Source organism: Tursiops truncatus, chromosome 11 (genome assembly GCF_011762595.2).
Source record: "Tursiops truncatus isolate mTurTru1 chromosome 11, mTurTru1.mat.Y, whole genome shotgun sequence".
Lineage (NCBI taxonomy): Eukaryota > Metazoa > Chordata > Mammalia > Artiodactyla > Delphinidae > Tursiops > Tursiops truncatus.
Window position 1 is genome coordinate 51,792,233 of NC_047044.1, and position 22,433 is coordinate 51,814,665.

At 40.0% G+C, this 22,433-nt stretch overlaps 1 protein-coding gene across 1 annotated transcript in view; it reads left to right on the plus strand.

The window, feature by feature from the left end:
- The first annotated feature begins 6,554 nt into the window (after positions 1 to 6,554).
- Positions 6,555 to 22,433, plus strand: part of C11H12orf56 (chromosome 11 C12orf56 homolog) — a 60,601-nt gene continuing 44,722 nt past the window's right edge. The window contains 3 exon segments of the mRNA XM_019952038.2: positions 6,555 to 6,750; positions 6,752 to 7,127; positions 15,044 to 15,116. Of these exon segments, the coding sequence (XP_019807597.1) occupies positions 6,673 to 6,750; positions 6,752 to 7,127; positions 15,044 to 15,116 (527 nt within the window). The 5' untranslated portion in view covers positions 6,555 to 6,672.

Here is a 22,433-nt window from a genome sequence, read left to right on the forward strand (position 1 = left end):
CAGGCTAGGATTCCTGTGCTATTACAGTGTATCCCCAGCGTCTAGTACCATGCCAGCCTGTAGTTACAACTCAATAAGTGAACAATATGGAGGCCTAATGCTAATCGTGGTCTAAGTGGCTCCAAAGTCTGTCATATGTTCGGTGTATTCCACTGTATCATCCTAAAGACCCTCAAAATACAGTCTATTGTATTGTTACCATCTATATTTGCCTTTTTCATTTGTAAATTTATTTTGTGGATACTTCATATGGGGAAGTTTATCTACAGCTTATCTAGTATCTATAGCTTATCTACAGTTTATCTAATAACACTGGCCCTTTATGGTAGTTCAAATACCTAGGATTGTAAAAAACCTCTGAATTTTGTAAATTCATGTTATTTCGTAACAAATAAAGAAACTACTTGGAATCTACCTGAAGAGGATCTGAGAGGGATATTAAATTTGACCATTCTGTATTCTGGTTCCCCCATCCATAAAGGAATGGACAGTTTCCCATCTCAGACTAACATAAAATGCCAGTTATCAAAATGTTGACAAAGAGCTGTGATTATTTTAACTTAAAGCATGTGTGCTTGCACATGGCAATGCTTGTATGTACTAATTGGCAACATTTTGGAGCATTTATTATGTGCCAGAAACAGTCCTGAATGTTCAGATGTTAATCCTCACAACAAGGTACTATCATTACGCCCATTTTATAGATGAGGAAACAGCAGTGCATAAAAGTTAAGTAGCAGAACTGGGATTCAAATGCGCATAGTCTGGCCCTAGAGTCTGTGCTTCTAACCCCTGTCTCTCAAATGAAGGTCCACTAAACGGTGATGACGCTGTAGAACTATTGTGCTAAGTCAATTTTTCTTCCTATAAATATGGTGAGGCACCTCTCTTATAAAAATAAAACATTGTTCCTGTCCCATATTTCCCTTTTTTTTCAATTGCCAGAAAGAATTAGGGTAGATAACATTTATATATTTCATTATGGTTTACAATATGTCTCCATATAACTTTTCTAATTTGTTCCTCTTAACCTTGTAGGGATGGAGCAGATATCATGATCATGATCATGATCATCATTTTTAATTTATGGAAAAGGAAACAGGGGCTTCCTTGGTGGTGCAGTGGTTAAGAATCCGCCTGTCAATGCAGGGGACATGGGTCTGAGCCCTGGTCTCGGAAAATCCCACATGCCGCGGAGCAACTAAGCCCGTGCGCCACAACTACTGAGCTTGTGCTCTAGAGCCAATGAGCCACAACTACTGAGCTCGCGCGGCATAACTACTGAAGCCCGTGCACCTAGAGCCCGTGCTCTGCAACAAGAGAAGCCACTGGAATGAGAAGCCCGCGCACCACAACAGAGTAGCCCCCACTCGCCGCAACGAGAGAAAGCCCATGCGCAGCAACGAAGACCCAATGCAGCCAAAAATAAATAAATAAATAAATAAATAAATAAACAGGTGGCTCTATTTTAAGTAACTTATCCACATAGCTAGTAAATGGTGGGCTAGAACCCTAGATTCTTGATTCTAGATTTCCTGTCTTCAGGACACCATATATGTTGCCTACACTTAATCTTCCAGTCTCTCACTTATTGTAATCTGTTTTCTGTTCCCAAATCACTCTACTAAAACTCTTACAAATGATCCAACCCTGTGACCATTTTTATTAATTTATTTCAACTTTTCTGTTGACTATTTCCTTCCTCCTTGAAATTCCTCTCTTGACTCTGACCCTGTGTTATCCTCAAAATCCTTTTATTTTTTTTGATGACTACTCTGTCTTCACTGCACTCCTACTTTTGTTCTCTTTACCATGTCTTCCCCAAGGCTGCCTTCTTAGCCATCTGGCTTTCTGTTTTCTGCACTTGCTCTCAGTAATTATTTCCATGGCTTCAACACTCATTTCTATGAAGATAATCTCCCATTCTCTACTTTGGGTTCTAAGATTCTGTACTCCTAACTTGTGTTACAAGACACCTACACATCTCACCAGCATGTCAACTCTTAACATGTCCAGAACCAAAGTCGTGATCTTACCCACAAAATACACCTCCCTCCTGATGTGGCTATTTCTACCAATGCATTCAACTCCTCAACATAACTCAGTGCTCTTAGGGTCAGTTTGTTGCTTTCATGTTCAGTGATCCAGTTCAATTTCAGCATAGTGCTGTCACATCTATCTTTTCTGTTCCTTTCCTTATTTCCTCTACCTTACATTAGGCTTCCAAAGCTTCTCTCATGAACTTACTGAAGGAAACTTATCCATTACTTGAAAGTTATCTTTAGGTTGTGAGACTGCAGGTGATTTTTGTTATCTTCCTTGTACCTTTTTGGATTTAAAAAAAAATTCACAGTGAACATGTAGTCCATTCATTAAAACAAATTTTTAAAACTGACTATAATAAAAGGAAAAAAAGAAACAGTTTCATTCACTCTTTGAGAATTTGTTGAATGCTACCTCCCTCAAGAAGTGTTTCCACATTTCCATAACCAGGCTTATTTGATCATTTCTTTGATGTTGTGCTTTTTTTTTCATACCTCTCATGTCATTAATATATTTTAATATGTTTTTGTTTTGTATTAAATTTGTGTGGTTGTCTTACTCACCTATTAGTCAATTCTTGAAGACTGAAAATAAGTTTTATCCTGATTCTGTTTATGGGTAATAATTTCTCTGTAAATATCCGTGAAATGTATTGAATTGAGCCCAAATAATATAATATGAGCTGATAACCACTGAGTTCTGTGTCAGATTCTCTTATTTGTCTCAAAGCTTATTAAGCCTAGTGTCATTGTCACCAAAAGCTCATTCATGATGGGTTTCCTGGCCGAGAAAGAAGTCGGAAAATAGGTCAGGTGAGCTGTGTTTATTGGGTTCTAGTCCAATCATCGGTTTCTTTTAGAGTAAGTGGGTGTGAAGCAGGAAGCCTGAGGCAGAACAGAGCACTGGGGCATTATTTAGTAAAAGAAAAAGTTGTTTGTTTTAATCCAAGGCATTTACATGTTTCCTTAGACTTTATCATAATGATACCTCCTCTTCTCTATATGCCAGTTGACTGCTAATGTTGTAGATATTTAAATGGTCAGTATCCATTAATACTAAGTAGAAATACCAAGGGATTCCTAATTCAGACACCTTTAAAAGTGCAGGTTCTATTTACCTACTACAGGCTTCAAGTATCTCTCTATACATATTGTCTTTAGTTTCACGCTGGGAGATGGGAACACTTGGGATCCCTAGACCCACTGAAGGGTACTTCTAGTTTGAAATCCTTACAGGATTCTTATGACCTATGGCCCACTGCTCATTTCTCCACCAAAAATGCAACTAAAAAAAAAAAAGGTAAAAATGCCATTCTTTTGTTTGTATATTTGTGCATGTAGATTAGGTGTTGTCTTGAGCCTTAATCTGAAGTTTAAAGAGTTAGGCTGCACCCAACAAGGAAGAGTTTAATATTACTACTTTGTATATGGGGAACTAAATGACCATATATGTACCAGGAAATCACACACTTGTTCAATTTATTTTTAAAACACTTACACATTGTCGCTCTGTTCTAGGTACCTGTTCTAAGTACTTAGAAACATTGCTAATCCTCATAATAACTCTATGGGGTTGGTACTATTACCCCCATTTCACAGATCAGGAAACTGGGGCACTGAGCAATTAAGGTAAGTTGTCCAGGAACTCCCTGGCAGTCCAGTGGTTAAGACTCCGTACTCTCCCTGCCAAGGGCCCAGGTTTGATCCCTGGTTGGGGAACTAGGATCCTGCATGCCGTGCAGTGTGGCCAAATAAATAAATAAATAAAGTTGTACAAGGTAATTTTTTAAACTACTGAGTGAGACCTGGAATTTGAACCACGGCATCTGGCTCTGCAGACCTATGCTCAACACTACTGTCCTCTCATCCTTAGACCTAAGGCTATTCTGTTCTTCTGGTTAAGGAGAGTGCCTTTGGGTATTAGTTCCAGGTAAGTCATGTTCCATTCCTTTGGATAGTTTTATCAAGAAACATCTCTTAAGTGCTTGATTGCACAGGATCTGTACCAAATTCTCCCTGAGTTTGGATGGATTTAGAAGATAAGGAACAAATGCTTATGTAGGGTGTATTTATGTTAACTATCCTCATAAAGCTTACCCAAAGATAAGGGAATATGGATACTTTGCATGTCTGTAGTGCTTTCAGAACTCATAAGTCATTGCCTTTGCTCCTCACATCAGCTCTTTGGTTAGCAGGGCATAAATTAGTACTAGTTTCATTTTACAAATGGTCAAATGAGGCTCAAAAAGGTGAAGTGACTTTCCAAAAATCTCAGGTACTGAGCAACAGGATTAGTGCTCTAATCCAGTTCTCCTGACTCCAAATCCAGGGATCTTTCTCCTATATTAAACCCCTTTCCTGTGATCCGAACTTTGCTGTTACACTGGCAACAGTATAGAACAACAAGTGACTGGAAACCAAGATACTGCCTTCTCTGTGTGCCACAAAGTTAAAAATTTAACTGAGCTCACCTTAACCACCAGACCCTTTGTTAAATTCCCTTCTTCATGTGCAACATTTGTTAAGCCTAGTACCCTTATCACCAAAAGCTCATTTATGATGGGATTCCTGACAGAGCAGATATGCTGTCTTTTCCGGTCCTGATCCAGTAATTCTGTTTCTTAGTCCCAGGAAGTGGGTGTGGAACAGTGAGCCCAAGAGACACAAAATAGCAGTCTGGACTGATGCCTTTCCCCACTTTCCTCACATTCCACCTCTGCAGTAGCCATTTACTTTTCTTTTCTTTTTCTTTTTTTCTTTTTTTTAACATCTTTATTGGGGTAAAATTGCTTTACAATGGTGTGTTAGTTTCTGCCGTATAACAAAGTCAATCAGTTATACATATACATATGTTCCCATATCTCTTCCCTCTTGCGTCTCCCTCCCTCCCACCCTCCCTATCCCACCCCTCCAGGCGGTCACAAAGCACCAAGCCGATATCCCTGTGCCATGCGGCTGCTTCCCACTAGCTATCTACCTTACGTTTGGTAGCGTATATATGTCCATGCCTCTCTCTCGCTTTGTCACAGCTTACCCTTCCCCCTCCCCATATCCTCAAGTCCGTTCTCCAGTAGGTCTGTGTCTTTATTCCTGTCTTACCCCTAGGTTCTTTTCAACCACTCTTGTGAGGTGTGGCTATTTGGCAAAGCTGAAGGGCCTTTGCCTTCTGTTGGTTTGAGGCAACAAATTCTAGAATGGGTTACATAGCGAATAGTCTTTATTTCAGAGGAAATAGCCATGCCTCTGGGGCTCCAGGTATGAAGTTATGAAGAGTCAGATGATCAGATTCTAAGAAAACTTTAAATGCTAGGTCATTTAAAATTTTGTCAGCAGGTGGCTCTTCTCTCCTTATTCACCAAATACATTCTCGCCAAAAAAAGAAATATTGTTTCTACTTCTTTGCTGCTATCGAGTTCCTCAGACTTCTTTAGTCACATCCAAACATTTCTCCTCAGTTCCCTTTTGCAGCGATTTAGTTTACAATAAGTTTATGCATTTTAATTTATTTATACTCTCCACAAAGGATTTGAAATTGCTTACAACATACAGTATGCCATAGTAAAATATGACGAAAAGGAGAATATAAAATGCAATAAAGAATATGTAATTCGATTCTGGGTTGCAGGTAGCTGGAGCAAATCAAACAAAATATAAATATATGGTTTGCATTACCAGGTCTCTGGGTGAGTGAGCAGGAAGAGAGAATGACTTTTCTAGGATTTGAAATTAAAATGAAAGTTCTCACCTAGAGTTATTGGAGGCAAGTTTCTGTTGCTGTGTCCTTCTCATCTCTCTAACCTAATTTATAATAAGTTATTCATGGTCTGTAAAAACTAAGCAGTACTTTTACTACCCTGCAGTCTCAAGGCTGCATGATCAGCATTTCTCAACCTCTAAGCTTCAATTTGTTCAAGATGCAGGCTTCACCCATTCATTCATCCTACACAGATTGAGTTCCGACTGCCTACAGGGCGTTGTCCTGGGCACTGGGAACAGAAACATATCCATTAGGTAGGCTTGGGTGTGCTCAAAACAATTTATAAGATATTCTTCTGTCTGATTTTATGTAGTTGGAGAAAGAAAAGTTACGTTTCTACTCATAAAAATTAGAGAGCTATGCCATGCAGTGTTATAATCGAATGATAAATAAACCTGTGATTCATCTTAATAGGGCTCTAGGATTGTTCTATTTAAAAATAAATCGGTAAATTACATGTCATTCAAGTTTCTAATAGAAAACCCGACTAAAACCGAGGCTTCCACACAGTTTGTAAGAAATGGCTTGGTCTGCAACAGCTGGAGTAGGCGAGGGTAGCGGGCCGGGGTGAGAGGAGGGCCCAGGATGCTTGCCAGCAAGGAACCTGGGGGACCGGCGTCGCGGCCCGCCCACTGTTGTCTGGGGTTGAGACCAGGATTGGGGGGGAGCGGGGGCGGGGCCGGGAGGGGGGTGGTGATGTTCCAAGGAGACGGACCCAGGATTTGGTCTCCGAATCCCGGGGCCCGGCCCCCAGTGCCCGGGGTTAGCGACGGCTTTGTGGCGCGCGTGGGTTCTACCGCGGGCGGCGCGGAGGCGGGGCTGCGCGGAGGCGTCCACCACTCTCAGCCCTCGGCCCTGCAGCGGGCGCCCCGCATGGCCAGCCCCGCGCGGGCCGGTTTCCCCGCGCGTAAGAACAGCCGCCTGGACGCGTTCCTGCGGAGGCGTCTGCCGGCCCGAGATCTACAACGCCATCCGCGCCTACGAGCCGTGCATCGTGGTGTCCGACACGGGGAAACACACCTTAAAGTACGTGCTGCTCAGTGACCGGCTCATCTACCTGACCGAGAACCCGCTCCAGTCCATCCGGCGAGTCGTGGCGCTCCGGAACATCGCGGCCATTGACCTGGTGAGGCGCGCGGGCGGGCTCGCGAGAACCCCCCTTCTTGGGGGGGTTCTGTATGCACTCCGAATAAAGATGCTTTTACCGTTCTCATCTTGTGTACCGGTCATCCCCTGTCCCCTCAAATACAGATTTGGAGAACATAGCCCCCTATCAGAAGTACGCTTTGAGGTCATTCCTAAGTTCATTAAGCATCTAGCCTTGCCAAGCACTGTCTAGACACTGAGGATACAAAAATGAAATAGGGCGCCATCCCAGAAGCTGCTGTGGGAGAGACAGAAAGCCAACACCAGGACAAATAAATGCCATGTGATAAATGCTATTATGCCTTGTTTATTTTTTTATTTTTAGGGCTTAGAGCGTGTTAGGTGCTCAATATGAGTTAAGTGAATAAATGAATTAATGAATGCATGCATGCATTAATGAGATGCGCATGGGACGCCTGGCACTCTCAGGCGGATCATTCATCCAAACTGGGCTCAGGCCATGCTGGGAAAACTTCCTGGAAGGAGTGTCATAGCGGAGCCTTGAAGGAGATACAATCTGTCCCAGTTTTTAGTGTGCTGCTACTGTATCCCTTTCGTCCAGGAATAGATTTACCTTATAAACCAGCAACAGCTTGAAGCAGTCTCTCTCCAATTACTGTTTTTCCCCCTTGGCTCTCTTTGTCTGAGCTGCTCTTCAGGTGTGTTCTTCCTTTTTCCATTGGGGACAGGTGTCTAGCCTCGTTTTTCTTTCCTTTGCCCTAGTCTCTGTGTCCCTCAAGGGAGAGGTTGGCGAGACTCTTGATAGAGCTGTTTTTTAATTTTTATTTATTTATTTATTTATTTATTTTTGCGGTACGCGGACCTCTGACTGCTGTGGCCTCTCCCGTTGCGGAGCACAGGCTCCGGACGCGCAGGCTCAGCGGCCATGGCTCACGGGCCCAGCCGCTCCGCGGCATGTGGGATCTTCCCGGACCGGGGCACAAACCCGTGTCCCCTCCGTCGGCAGGCGGACTCTCAACCACTGCGCCACCAGGGAAGCCCTGATAGAGCTGTTTTGCCAAGGAAATCATAGCTTGTTTGGAACATGTCTGTAAGAAAATAATAAAATTAAATGAAAAAAGTAGGGCTTCCCTGGTGGCACAGTGGTTAAGAATCCGCCTGCTAATGCAGGGGACATGGGTTTGAGCCCTGGTCCGGAAAGATCCCACATGTCGCGGAGCAGCTAAGCCCGTGCACCACAACTACGGAGCCTGCGCTCTAGAACCTGCGAGCCACAACTACTGAAACTCGCGTGCCTAGAGCCCGTGCTCCGCAACAAGCCACTGCAATGAGAAGCCCATGCACTGCACCGCGGCTAGAGAAAGCCTGCACGCAGCAATGAAGACCCAATGTAGAGAAAAATAAAAGAATGAATAAAATAAATAAATTAAAAATAAATAAATAAATGAAAAAAGTAAATGCTTTCTTTTTCTACTTAAAATACCACCGTGGGCTGATATCACTATGCTAATTCCTTTGCTTTATTTGAGCCAAAGCTGCAAGTAAAACTGCCTTTTCCTCACTGCTACTGTTTGCGTTCTCTTGAACTAAAATTTCTAAAAAATTAAACTTCTGACCAAATGTTTTAGAAAACATTAAACACTCAACTTCTTCTAGTGTCTGCAGTGTAAACATGTATTCTTTTAACAGAAAATAGTGATTTTAGGATATTGTTACTCTCCCCAAAAAGAGACAGTATACATATTTCAGTAGTTGTTATATGTATTTCTTTTTAAGCTGTCAGAATCTGAAAAGTACAGTAAAGCTCCCTAGGCCTCCCAAGCCAAGAATATTACAAAAAGGCATACCAATTTATTTATTTATATGAAATACTACATATTTCAGTAGTTGTTATATATATTGCTTTCTAAGCTGTCAGAATCTGCAAAGTACAGTAACGCTCCCTAGGCCTCCCAAGCCAAGAATATTACAAAAAGGCATACCAATTTATTTAGTTTACAAGGTAAACTCTGTACTCGATTTACAGAGTTTACCTTTCAGGCATATAGAAGAATGTGTAATGTCTATAAAGGTGCCGAACAAATCTAAGATTTCAGCATTGTTGATAGATTTAATGTCCATCTTACACAATATAGTTTAACTTTGTTTAAAGTTGTGGTAGGCAGAATAACGGCTCCCAAAAGATATCTCCAGAACCTGTTTTACGTTACATGGCAAAGGGGAATTACAGTTGCAGATAGAATTAAGGTTGCTAGCTAATCAGCTGACCTTAAAATAGGGAGATTATCTTGGATTATCTGCATAGGGCGAATGTAATCACAAAATCCTTAAGAGTGGAAAAGGGAGACAGAAGAAGAGTCAGCAGCAGAGTGATGCAGCATAAGAAAGACTACTGGTTTTGAAGTTGGAAGGGGGCCACGAACCAAGGAATGTGGGTAGCCTCTAAAAGCTGGAAAAGGCACAGAAACAGGTTTTTCCCTAGAGCCTCCAGAAAGAATGCAGTCTTGCTGATACCTTGGTTTTAGACCAGTGAGACCCATATCAGATTTCTGACCCCAGAACTGTAAGAAAATAAGTTTGCGTTGTTTAATACCACAAGTTTATGGTAATGTGTTACAACAGCAATAGGAATTCAATAAAGAAGTGTTTTCTCTTATGTTGTTTTAAAATGGGTAATTGTTAAAATGTATTGTTTCAGTGAGAAATAAGTATAAACACGCCAAGCACAAATGCCTTAATCTCTTTTTCTGGGTTTTTATTATAGTTATTGTTACATTTCAGTGGCTTGTACTAAGCTCCATAGGCTGTGTGAAAAATGGGTGTCCCCAAATTGCTTTATCTAGTGTCAATTAATAACGAATTAATAACACTATGTCTGTCCTTGGTACCACATAGAGAATTTTGCTGATTTCTATGTTATGTCATATATAGTTGTCCTGCTATCTATTACATTGGATTATATTATCTCAGTGCCAGGCAGCTTTGTTTTTTAGAACTGGTTCCTCCTTTCTTGAAAGATAAACTGTTTAATCTCCTTTTCTACTAGGGTGCTGTCCTCTTTCTAAGGCTACCTCTTTAGACATACTTTTCCGTTCTCAAAGGTCTTCTCATTTTACTGTGCAAGTTTGTCTCTTGTTATTTAACTTTCAGTTGGCTCAGGTTCCCACTTGGCCTTTGTTTTTACTGTCCTGTCAATAAAGCCCCTAAGCAAACCAGTCCTTTATGCCTCTGGGCCTCTACCCTTCTTGTTCCACATTTGGCCAGATTTCTCCACATAGTTCATGTCTCATATTCCAGTTACACTTAGGATAAAATTTGCAAATATACAGATAAAATTCTGTTCTCTTCCCTAAGGAAAAAAATTGAAAGAACAGCAACAAAATGTTAGACCCAGAGTATAGATGTGAGATTTCTGTTCTAGCAAAGACAAGTTCCACATGCACTTGGAGGTCTCAGTAGGTGATTTGTTTTTGTTTTTTCAAAACAAATTAATGTCAGTTTTATTTAAATAATTTTTTTTTTTTTTTTTTTTTTTGCGGTACGCGGGCCTCTCACTGTTGTGGCCTCTCCCGTTGAGGAGCACAGGGTCCGGACGCACAGGCTCGGCGGCCATGGCTCACGGGCCCAGCCGCTCCGCGGCATGTGGGATCTTCCTGGACCGGGGCACGAACCCATGTCCCCTGCATCGGCAGGCGGACTCTCAACCACTGTGCCACCAGGGAAGCCCTAAATAATTTTATGTAGGTTTTTTAATCATTTATATTTAAAAATTAATTATTTTAAAAGTTGATATATAATTGACTTATAACACTATGTTAGTTTCCGGCGTACAACATAGTGGTTTGATATTTCAATACATTACAAAATGATCACCACTCAGTAGGTGTTTGTTATGGTTCATATACTAAAAGAAAGGGTTTCCAAGGTTGTTCGGGCAGAGCTTTTGTGAAAGGCAGATGTTTTCTTTCAAAGTTGCTTTTGAAAGCTCTAGAGTTCTGCCCTTGTCATGTGCATCACAGTACTATTCTTTAAGCCCTTCTAAGATTAGACACATTTTTCAAGTGTGAGAACCAACTCTCCTGAACAGTGATTTCCTATGGATTCACTCTCCTTCAATGCCATCCCATCACCTACAAAGAAAAAAAACCTGTCAACGTCAGCAGCCCTTGTTTCTACTTCTTGCCTTTCTTTGTCCTTGTCCTTTCACCACTTTCCTCAGTGAATATCTCCTCTCCAGCCATCCTGGGGTCCATGTGGCTTCTTGAACAGGCAGCAAATGCACCTTTATAGCCGGGCCTGTTTGCTTGCAGTGTTTGCTTCCTCCTCCTTCAAGGATGTTCAGACGTCGTATCTATAATCTTCCTCCTTCTCTTTCTCCTTTTAAAAATGTAAAAAATATTCTCGGCTCGGACAGAAACAGGTCACAGGCTGTGCCGAAGGGGCCACTGTAGTTTGCTAACGGATTCCTGCTTTCCCCTTCCCGTATTCAAATCCTACACAGTTTCCAGGCTAAGCCCAAGTTGTTCCTTCTCCAAATCACTTTTTCTTGACTGAGACCATGTCTTTTGGTCTGTTTTGCTCATTGCTCTATGTGGTTCCTAGAACATTGCCTGATACAGGTGAGATGGCCAATAAATATTTGTTAAATATTCAACATAATCTGTCTCTTTGTTTCTCAGTTTATTATCTGCAATATACATCGGGGCATTTAGTAATATATTTTTGTTCAGCTTTTGCTTTCTACCTGTGTGGACTTGGTCAAGTATATTCAACCTCTACTTTGTGCCTCCATTTCTTCATCTGTGAAATGGAGATAACAGCACCTTCCTTATAGAGCTGTTGGGAGGATTAACTTCATTAATAGATGAAACACACTTAAAATAGTACTTGGCACATGGGAAGAGCTACATACATGTTTCATTTTTATCAATAACCTTTATTCACATATATTAAGTCAACTAAGGTTCCTGAATCTGTAAGATTGATATTATCTCTTTAGGAGATTTAGTAAATTTGGGGAAAAAATAACTGGTTTTTGAGCATTGATTATGTATTAGGTGTTTTATTTATTTATTTAGGCTGCGCCAGGTCTTATTTGCGGCATGAGGACTCTTAGTTGCAGCATACATGCGGGATCTAGTTGCCCCACCAGGGATTGAACCCAGGCCCCCTGCATTGGCAGTGTGGAGTCTTACCCACTGGACCACCAGGGAAGTCCCTATATATTAGGTGTTTTAAAATCTCATTTATTCTTTTTGAAAATTTGTGCACTGGGTTTGTCAAGTTTAATATGTTCAAAAACAGAATTCCTGATCTCCAGCCCCAAACGTGTTCCTCTCTTAGCTTTTCCTATTTTAGGAAGTAACATCATCTTCCATTATCTTTAATTCTATCTTTCACTCTCCTCATCCTACACATCAGTATGTCATCTTGACTTGTGTAGAAGAGGAAAACGTTTTCCTCAGCCCTCTTAGGGACCCTGGCTAGGTCTGAAAATTTTATATGACATGGGAGCCTTTATAAGGAAATGAAATCTCAAAGAAGAAACAGTTAAACCTATGTGTGTTTAGTACTAGGTTTAATGAAGAATGGAGAGTCATAGAAAAATGTGATAGTTCAAAAAAAGTTCAAAAAAGCTAAGGGTAATAGACTGGGGAAATTTTAGAAAGGCCTGCTTGTTTGGATTTGTCTTAACATCCCTGTCTTGGAGATAAGGATGTTCCTTTCCTCTGGGTATAGGGAGGGCACCTCTCTCATGAGGGCCTTAAGACCTGATTCAGGGGAGGAGGGCTAGGGAAGGTCAGAAGGACTTTCCTGCATCTGTGTTTTCTTCAATTCCTTCCGCCCAAAGTATTCAGTATGCCAAGGCACCATATTTTGGGGTAGTGTGTTCTGAACCCCATCACTTGTCTTCCAAAATATATCTAACTATGACCTTTCCCATTTTTCTTATTCCTTTTTCTAGCACCACTTGTCCAGTCCCTTATCTAGACTACTGAAATTGCCTCCAAATTGATTCCTCTCCACATAGCAGTTGGGATGATCCTTTTAAATAATAATTATAAATTAAATTATATCACTCTTCTGTTTCAAAGTCTGCATGAACTTGCAAACTCCTTATTGCCTATAGGAGCCTCCATGGTTTGACCCCTCCATCTCTGACTTACCTCCTACCACTCTTCCCAGAGCTTTTTCTGCTCTTCTTCCTGCCTCAGGGCCTTTGCACCTGCCATCCTATCTGGAACACGTTTCCTCAGATCTTCAGAGGGTTGATCCCTTCTTGTCAGTCATGTTTCTGAATTCAGCATCACCTCCACAGGGATGCCTTCTGTGTTCACCCAATCTAAAGTACCATTCCCCCAACACACTTAGCACATCTCTTTGTTTCAAAACACTTACCACTATTTGCAGTATAAGATTAATGTGTTTAGTGATTTATAATTGTCTATGTCCCATAGTAAATGTAGGCTCCATGACAGCAGGACCTTGTTTGTCTTTTCATCCCTGTATCACTGTGCGTTATATTCCCGGACACATAGCAGATAGTCAATAACTACTTGTAAAACTGGAAGAATGAATAAGTGAATCAATGGATGCTCAGATCCATCATACAGTTTACCTCTTAGAAAGGGACATATTTCCTTATTTCCAAATATTGAGGGACTTGGGAGACTGACAACTCATCACACTGGCCAGAGTTAACATAGCCAGTTAGTGGCAGAGTCAAGAGTAAATTCCCACGGGTCTCCTGCTGCTCAGATTCAGCTCTCTTAATGCTTCTTTTGTGTTGGTATGGGATGATCCCTGTGTTGTTTATCTGTATCATGCATTTTGAGAGATAGTGAGAGTTATATGAGACCATGTTATGCATACTTCTTTTTATCATGAGCTTTTTTTCCCTCTATTTTGACTCACTTGTTGCATTTCAAAGATCTCACTGTGGGAGGAAGAAAGAAGTGGTAAACTCTTTATCAGTCATTGTGGCTGTTTCTTTTTTTTTTAAATTTTTAAAAAAATTAATTAATTTTATTTATTTTTGGCTGCATTGGGTCTTTGTTGCTTCGAGCGGGCTTTCTCTAGTTGCGGTGAGCCGGGGCTACTCCTCATTGTGATGCACAGGCTTCTCATTGCGGTGGCTTCTCTTGTTGCAGAGCCCGGGCTCTAGGCGTGCGGGCTTCAGTGGTTGTGGCATGTGGGCTCAGTAGTTGCAGCATGCAGTCTCAGTAGTTGTGGCTCATGGGCTCTAGAGCACAGGCTCAGTAGCTGTGGTGCACGGGCTTAGCTACACTGTGGCATGTGGGATCTTTCTGGACCAGGGCTTGAACCCATGTTCCCTGCATTGGCAGGTGGATTCTTAACCACTGCGCCACCAGGGAAGCCCAGGTCAGTGCTTGTTTGATTTTATTTATTTATTTTTTGGTTGTGTCGGGTCTTCATTGTGGCATGCAGGCTTTTCGTTGCAGCGCATGGGATTTTCTCTAGTTGTGGCGTGCAGGTTTTTCTCTCTCTAGTTGTGGCGCGGGCTCCAGAGCACGTGGGCTCTGTAGTTTGCAGTACGTGGACTCTCTAGTTGAGGCTCACCAGCTCAGTAGTTGTGGCGTGCGGGTTTAGTTGCTCCATGGCATGTGGGATCTTAGTTCCCTGACCAGGGATCGAACCTGTGTCCCTGGCATTGGAAGGCAGATTCTTTACCACTGGACCACCAGGGAAGTCCCAGTGCTTGTTTGATTTTAATAACCTTATTAACAGCCAGAGATTTTAATGAAAACCCTCGTGAAGAAGTGCAGGGGGGTAACTGGAAAGATTGTGAACACTTGGCTTTAGGAAAATTCCTGGTAGTCATCTCTGTGAAACTTGGGCCTCCCACTACAGAGGGAACCACAAGTCCTGCCCTGATAATTGTGGTTTTATTATGGCTATTAACAGCATTCACTCTCCATTCAAAAATATTGGCTGGGGGGCTTCCCTGGTGGTGCAGTGGTAAAAAGAACTTTGGCTCTTTGCCTAGTTTATAATTTTGAATTTGCAAGTTTTTGTGAGGATTTATAGAGTCATCAATTCAGAACAGTAACTCTATCTTCTTCATAAACTCAATCAAATCATGTAACTAATGACCAACTAACTTTTTTTTTTTAAGTCAAAGAAGAGAATAATGGCCCTGCCTTTTGGAGAGGCAAAAAGCCTAAAAGTTTGAATGAATCCCTTTTCAGGTGAGATTGTTGTTTTATGTTTTTAACTTGCTGTCCAAAACTTATTTTACATTTCAATTGGCTTTTTAAAAAAATTATTTATTTTATTTATTTATTTTTGGCTGCTTTGGTTCTTTGTTGCCGTGCGTGTCTTTCTCTAGTTGTGGCGAGCAGGGACTACTCTTCATTGCAGTGCACGGGCTTCTCATTGCGGTGGCTTCTCTTGTTGCAGAGCACAGGCTCTAGGTGTGTGGGCTTCAGTAGTTGTGGCACGTGGGCTCAGTAGTTGTGGCACGTGGGCCTAGTTGCTCCACAGCATGTGGGATTTTCCCGGACCAGGGGTCAAACTCGTGTCCCCTGAATTGGCAGGCGGATTCTTAACCACTGCGCCACCAGGGAAACCCTCAACTGGCTTTTTAAAATGCTTTTTCTCTACTAATGTCTTTGAACTGAATTCTGTTTATCTCATGTACGTAATAATGAAGAAGGTATTTTGTGAGATTTTCTTCTAAATTCAAATCCAGTTAGTTATAAACTATAATTTTTCTCATTTCAATTGAATATACAGATGTCTCAGTATAAATAAATGATTAAAATCAAATTCAAATCATTTATTGAACTCTGGTTCTGTGTAGTGGTATGCTGGGCCCTGTAATAGATACAAAGATGAGTAAGACATAGTTCCTATCCTTGAGAGGCTGATTCTCACCAGGACATATGACATTTGCGTAAATAAAGATACTGCAAAGTATGCATGCTAAGTGTTATGACTGAGTTTGAGCAAATTGTCAAAGAGATTTAATGAGGGGAAAGGTCTTATTTGGTTGTGGGGAGAAGTCAAGGTGCCAGATGAGAGTCGGTGAAGGAATGGTGCACATGGTGATAGAGATATTGCAGTTGGAGGGAACAGTAGAAGCTACGGTAGAGGCAGGAAAAAATGGAACATGTATAAATTGAAAAAGGAGTTTCCTAAGCTGCATAACTCAAAGTCTGATTCTATTATACACTTTAAGTATCTAGACATTAGGAGGAAGGGAGCATAGGATTCTAAGAGCTCTGAGTCAGGGGATTATAGGCATGGGGAAAATTAAGGTGCATTGGGGCCCTGAAAGTCAGGTCATGACATGGGGGAAACAGCCCCCAGGAAAACATTGCAAAATGTGGAAAGAAAAGTGAACGCCTACTTGGAGAGTATTCACCCCCAAGACCTGTGGTGTACCATGCTGTGCAATGGGTTACTGGGGAGGGGCCTTTTCCCACTGTACTTATTCTCATACCTTCTCTCACTGAACAGTGACATACAAAGGTCTTTTAAACTAAATTTTATTAACTTTTTTTGTCACCAAAAAAAAAAAAAAATTGTTTTAGGAAGCCTGGCTTGTATCATTAGGCTTAGAGGGTCATGATTTGTTCTCAATCCATGTAATAACAAGCTATGTTTTAAGGGGTTGATACACTTCCATTGTTACCCTGAGCGCCATAAATTACCAGCTTCTGGGAGGAGGGCCTCTGCCTTCTTGTCTCGGGGCACTAAGTGAAGTTCCCAACGTGGCCCTCGTAACTGGAAGTACTGAGGGAGAGGCACTGCCAGTGGGTAGCCATCCACATGCTCTGAGATTCAACATTCATTTCACATTTGGCATATAATGCCCCAATTTTTCTAGACCACTCTGATAGCCTCATTGTTTTCTTCCAGTTTAGAAAAATAAAAGAGATTTCTAAGTAATGTACGCAGTAGCTGTTTTAGGTTATTGTGGAGATCAGAACTCTTTTAAAAGTGGCAGAAGTCCAACTTAGGTTAAAAGGGGAATTTATTGGAATTACAGGGCAATATTGGAATTAGAGGGCAACTCATGTTATTCAACATTCATTCAGCAGATATGTATAGATACAGACATAAATATAGATACAAATGTAGATCTATCTATTTTACCTGTTAAATCTGACATATTCTATTTGCTGGGCTCTTCAATTTTAGATGTACAGTGGTGAGCAAAATTAGCAAAAGTTAGAAACCACAACTTAGGAAAGTAGGAATGCTAAGAATGAAGTTGGACTTAGGCATAGCTGGCACTTGGGACCTGAATGCCATAGAACTTTGTCTCTGTTTCCTCTGATGTGTGTGGATCAGCTTCATTTTCTCTCACTGAATGCCACGTCTTCTGTGGGACAGCAAAGTCACCAACTGTCTTAAATTCACTTTTTGCTTCTCCCTCCACCACACAAAGGCTAACTCACACACTTTCTCGTACCAAATTAAAAAATCCTGGGAAGGTCTCTGATGCCTAACTTGAATAAACGATTGACTGCTAAAAAAATATCCACCATAGCCAAGAGGTTTAAAAACATGGCAGCTTCTGTGTGCTCCATGTGTGGAGAGGAGGACTGATTTCCAAATAAAGTGGGGGTGGTGGAGTTAGGTCTGCTATCCCATAGTTTTCTAGTATTGTCGTGTTCATAATTAAACATCTGAGTCAAAAGTGTAAACAAAAGGCAGGCTACCATAAACACTAATTAGAGGGCTAAAGAATGTTATCATGTACAGAGCTTTGTGACACCTCTGAGGTGTAAAGTTTTAGGCCTAATTATGAGAAGCTGCAGGTCATAAGAAGGATGCAGTTATCTTGGGACATCACACTTACATAAATATGATTATTTTTCAAGGTAATAGTGAACAACAGGCCTTTTAACACCTGAGGGACAGAAAACAGACTGGTGATGATCTCTGATAATGAGATTCAGTACTTTGGTTTCTCTGTCTTTAGTATAGCTCTTCATTAGTGCATAGTTCCATGTAGTCATGCATTTTACAGAAGAAAACCCAAGCAGATATCTAACCAAAATGTTCTCTAAGGAAAAGTTTATTGTGACTTACTTAAGAATCCCCTAAAGCTGGGAGGAAAAAGACTGCCTATTGCTTGCACGTATAAAAAAAACATACAGATCAATAGAACATTTTTACAGTGCTGGCATAGAGTAAGATTTATGTAAATTTAATTGCATTCACCTTGAATAATCCAAAGGAAAAGAGTGAAAATGCTTAGCCCTCAGTCCAGATCTGCTAAGCTCATACCCACCAGGGTGGATTTCAATCTGAGTTTACATCTATTTATAGCCTCTACTGATATTTAGCTAATGAAAACTTAAGCAGATTTTCTAACCATAGTGCATGGCAAGTAGTGGGATGAACTTTTGGAGAAACCGATCTGTTTAATTAACAGAATCAGAGCTGACCACCTTGGCATCCTTATGAAATGAGAATGTATTGCATTTAATTGTATATCATTAGCAAAATAGAAGGGAAAAAAAAAACAACAAAGAAGGTGAACCTTATATTTTTCTCTAAGAAGAAGCACTTCGCAGAAAGTAGAAAAAGGGAGCTGTTTTGTTCTTCTCTGCATAGTAGATAAAAACATAAAGGCTCTGTAGCCACACTGGCTGACTTCAAATCTGGACTCTACCTTGGACTATTTAACCTTCCCAGGCTTCACTCCTCATGGGTAGGATGGGGCTCACAATGGTACATATCCCACAGGGATGATATGTAAAGGGCTAAGTCATGTACAGTTGACCCTTGAACAACACAGGTTTGGACTTTGAGGGTCCACTTCTATGCAGACTTTCTTCAATAGATACATACGACAGTCCTACACAATCCTTGGAAACGGAACCTTGGATACAGAGGGGTGAACTGTAAAGTGTTATATGCTGATTTTCAACTGTGCAGAGGATCAGTACCCCTAACCCCACATTGTTCAAGGGTCAACTGTACATGTAAAGTGCTTAAACTGTGTGTGGCACTTAGTGAGTCCCTATTAAACTTAGCTCTTTCGTTTTTGCAAAGTCAGTCACTGAGCAATAATCTATTTAGCATCCTCAGAATCCTTGATCAAGCCTTGAAACAGAATAACTTTCCTCTTTTCTCTTCTCCCTAATAAATACTACGGTATGTAAAAAATAAAAATGCTATTGTGCAATAATTTGGCACGAGGCACCATCTGTATTAATTTCCTAAGGATTTCTTATGCGGTAGGTTGCTGTACTTCTATTAGAGGACCAAGTCCTGTGTTTATGTAAATATACTTTGTGTGTAAGTATATGAATTCAGAATGTTTAGAAACTCAAGAGAAGGATTCAAGGCCTCCAGTAGCTGTTCTTATAATAAGCCCTTATTTCTTGATATTTCTCAAAATTGACACTGCAATTATTATTATATGCAATTATTATTAGATCATAGTTTATAATTATTAACAAATATTCATTGATCAGTTACAGATTTATAAAAATACAAAAAATATTGAGGGTTGGGGTAGAATCAGTATTCCTTTTTCTCCCCCTTACTCTCTTCCATCCTGTTTGAAAACTTTCCTGGGACATATACTCAGGAGCAGAATTGCTTTGTACATTCTACTAATATACATTATACGAATCAGCTTATTGGTTTTAGAGATTAAAAATACCTCATCCCATATTGTCAACTACCTATTAGCTTATTCTATGTGGTGTCTTCTACTGAGTAGAATTTTAATTTTGATGTAATAAAATTAATTAAGTTTTTAATTCTGGTCGAGGTGGAGTAAGCACACTCTGCCCTACCTCTCCCTCTGAATGGAAGTAAAAATCCTGAACAGAATGCACACAGCAGTTGATTGCCTGATTAAAAAAAAAATAATAATAACATTCTACATAGAATTTAAATAAGACCCAGAGTCAACAACAGCTATAAACTAAAATCTGTTTTAGCTGAGTCACATGTATTTGATGTATATTGCCATTCAGTTCTAAATATCTCTTAATTTCCTTTATCACTTACAGCAGTTTGATTATGATATGTCTGGTGTGGAATTCTTTGAGTTTATCTTACTTGGGATTCACTCAGTTTCTTGAATCTATAAGTTTGTGTCTTTTGCCTAACTTGGAGAGTTTTCAACCATTATTCCTTCAAATATTTTTTCTGTACCACTCTTTCCTCTCCTTCTGGGACTCTGAAGACATGAATATTAGGTCTTTTTCATACTGTCACACAGTCCCTTGAGAATGTGTTCATTTTTTTCTTCAATCTCTATTCTCTCTGGATTGTTCAAACTGGATAATTTCTATTCCTCTATCTTCAAAATTCAATGACTCTTTTCTCTGTCATCTCTACTCTGCTCACTGAGTCCATTCAGAGAATTTTAAAATTTTTAGTTATTGTAGTGTATTTTTTCCTCCTAAAATTTCCATTTGGTTCCTTTTTATATTTGCTATTTCTCTGCTAGACTTTCTATCTTTCCATTTGTTTCAAAGGGGTTCACTCTCATCTATTGGAGCATGGTTATGATGGTTACCTTAAAGCTTTTGTCTGATAATTCCAACATCTTTTTCATCTCAAGATTGATATCTGTTAATTTTCTTTTTCCTCATAAGGTATTGAGATTTTCCTGGCTTTTCAAATGTCAAGTAATTTTGGATTGTGTCTGGGACATTTTGAATATTATGTGACTCTGGGTCACATGAAGAGTTTGGTACTGGTCTCTGCCAGCCTCTTGATTACACTTAAATATCTGAGAATTATTTTCTAGCTTTGAATTATTTTACATAGAATTGCTTATATTTCACCAATTCTGCTTTAGTAGAGTCTTCATGGGGAATTTTTTATTCAGGAGAGCTCAAATTCTACATCTTGAGATCTAGGTCTATATGATTTTTTTTTATGGAAGAATCATTGTTCCTTATTGTTCTGCTTGTTTCTTATATTTTAGCACATTAATCTGACAATTTCGGTCTGATAGGTGTTTTACTTTCCATGAACACTAAACTCCCTGTTTTCATATTTACTTAACTTCTTTCTCATCCTTTTTAAGAGTTTTAAAAATCAATGATTTTTTTCTATTCCATTTTAAAACTCTTAAAAAGGATGAGAAAGAAGTTAAGTAAATTCTATTTACCATTTTTCTTCATTTCTTGATAGAGTCAATATGCTAGTATATGTGTACTTTGCATTCTTAGCTGACTTTGCATCTAACAGATTTTTCTGAAGCTGTTTAATGTTGCCTGCTGCTTTTTGGACTCTGGCTTTTAACCTGACAGTTTCAGCCTCAAGGAGTTTATCTGTGTTTGATGCAGAGGGAGAAAGGAGAAAAAACGATTTGTGCATACTTTTGATTCTGGAGTTCTCTTTCCCAGTTCTCCCATTGCTTTCTCCTTTGCGGTGGCTCTCTCTAGAGATACGTAATCAGCTCATTAGAAAAACACTTGACTTTTAGCAACTTAGTTGTGTAAATGTGGAGTTGACACATGTTGAAACTCAAGGTTCTAGAACTCTTGCTTAGTAATGAACTACTCTTTAATCAGACTACTAAAAGTGGGTATTATTGAATTTCATGTGAAAAATACAGTTCAACTTTATGAGTTGGTTTGCTTCACTGGTGAAACTATAATGTCCATGACATTTTAACTTATGCTGTCAAAAAGGTAATCCTTTTTAGAAACTCTTTTAGCTCTTTAAAATAATTTTTCATACAACTGAGTAAATAACAGTCACTTCAAGTGTGCCTTTCTGTAACTACCTGAAATCATTTTGCTGACCTTTCACATGAAACATATGTTGTGCCTAAAATGAACATTGTAACATAATTTCATAACATTACCTAACATAATCTGTGCACTGGTTATTTAACTCTCTTAATTTCCATAGAGAAAATTTTAGAAAATATCATCTACAAGAATAAAGAAACGCTATCACTTTCAAGAGGATTGGAGTATGTATCATCCATTTCTGGGCTACACATATTCATTGACCTGAAAATCCTATATGAGCACCTTATATTCTTAGATACTTCGATATCATTGTTACATAGTACTAGAATCCTATAAAGAAATAGGGCAAGGTAAGATAATCAGTAAGTGGCATTTAGAGATTATGGGTCATATACATTAATTTGTTTAGTTGTGTGTTTAAAATCTGGCCATGTCATGTGCCACTCCCCAGGGCAAGAAGAGTGCAGGAAGGAGGGGGTGCTCGTACACTCTCTTTCCTGATCATGCTCTGGGACCACAGTGCCAGTGTGCACATCCTTAAGCCTGAGGGTTTGGCAAGGATGGCTGTTTAAGGGGGATGGAACTTGGATAAATGAACTGAGGTGAGCACTTGTGTATGTGTGTGTGTGTGCATGCATGCGTGTACACGTATGTAAGGTCAGTGGAAGAGGGAGCTGAGGGCTGGAACTCAGCACAGTTCATAGCATTGTACAGATGATGAATGAATTTTATACCTGTTTAAAGTTAAGAACTAATAAAAGCAAAGTGGTTTTCCACTTTCACGGAGGTGCCAGTCTCATAAGGAAGATAAGATATCTT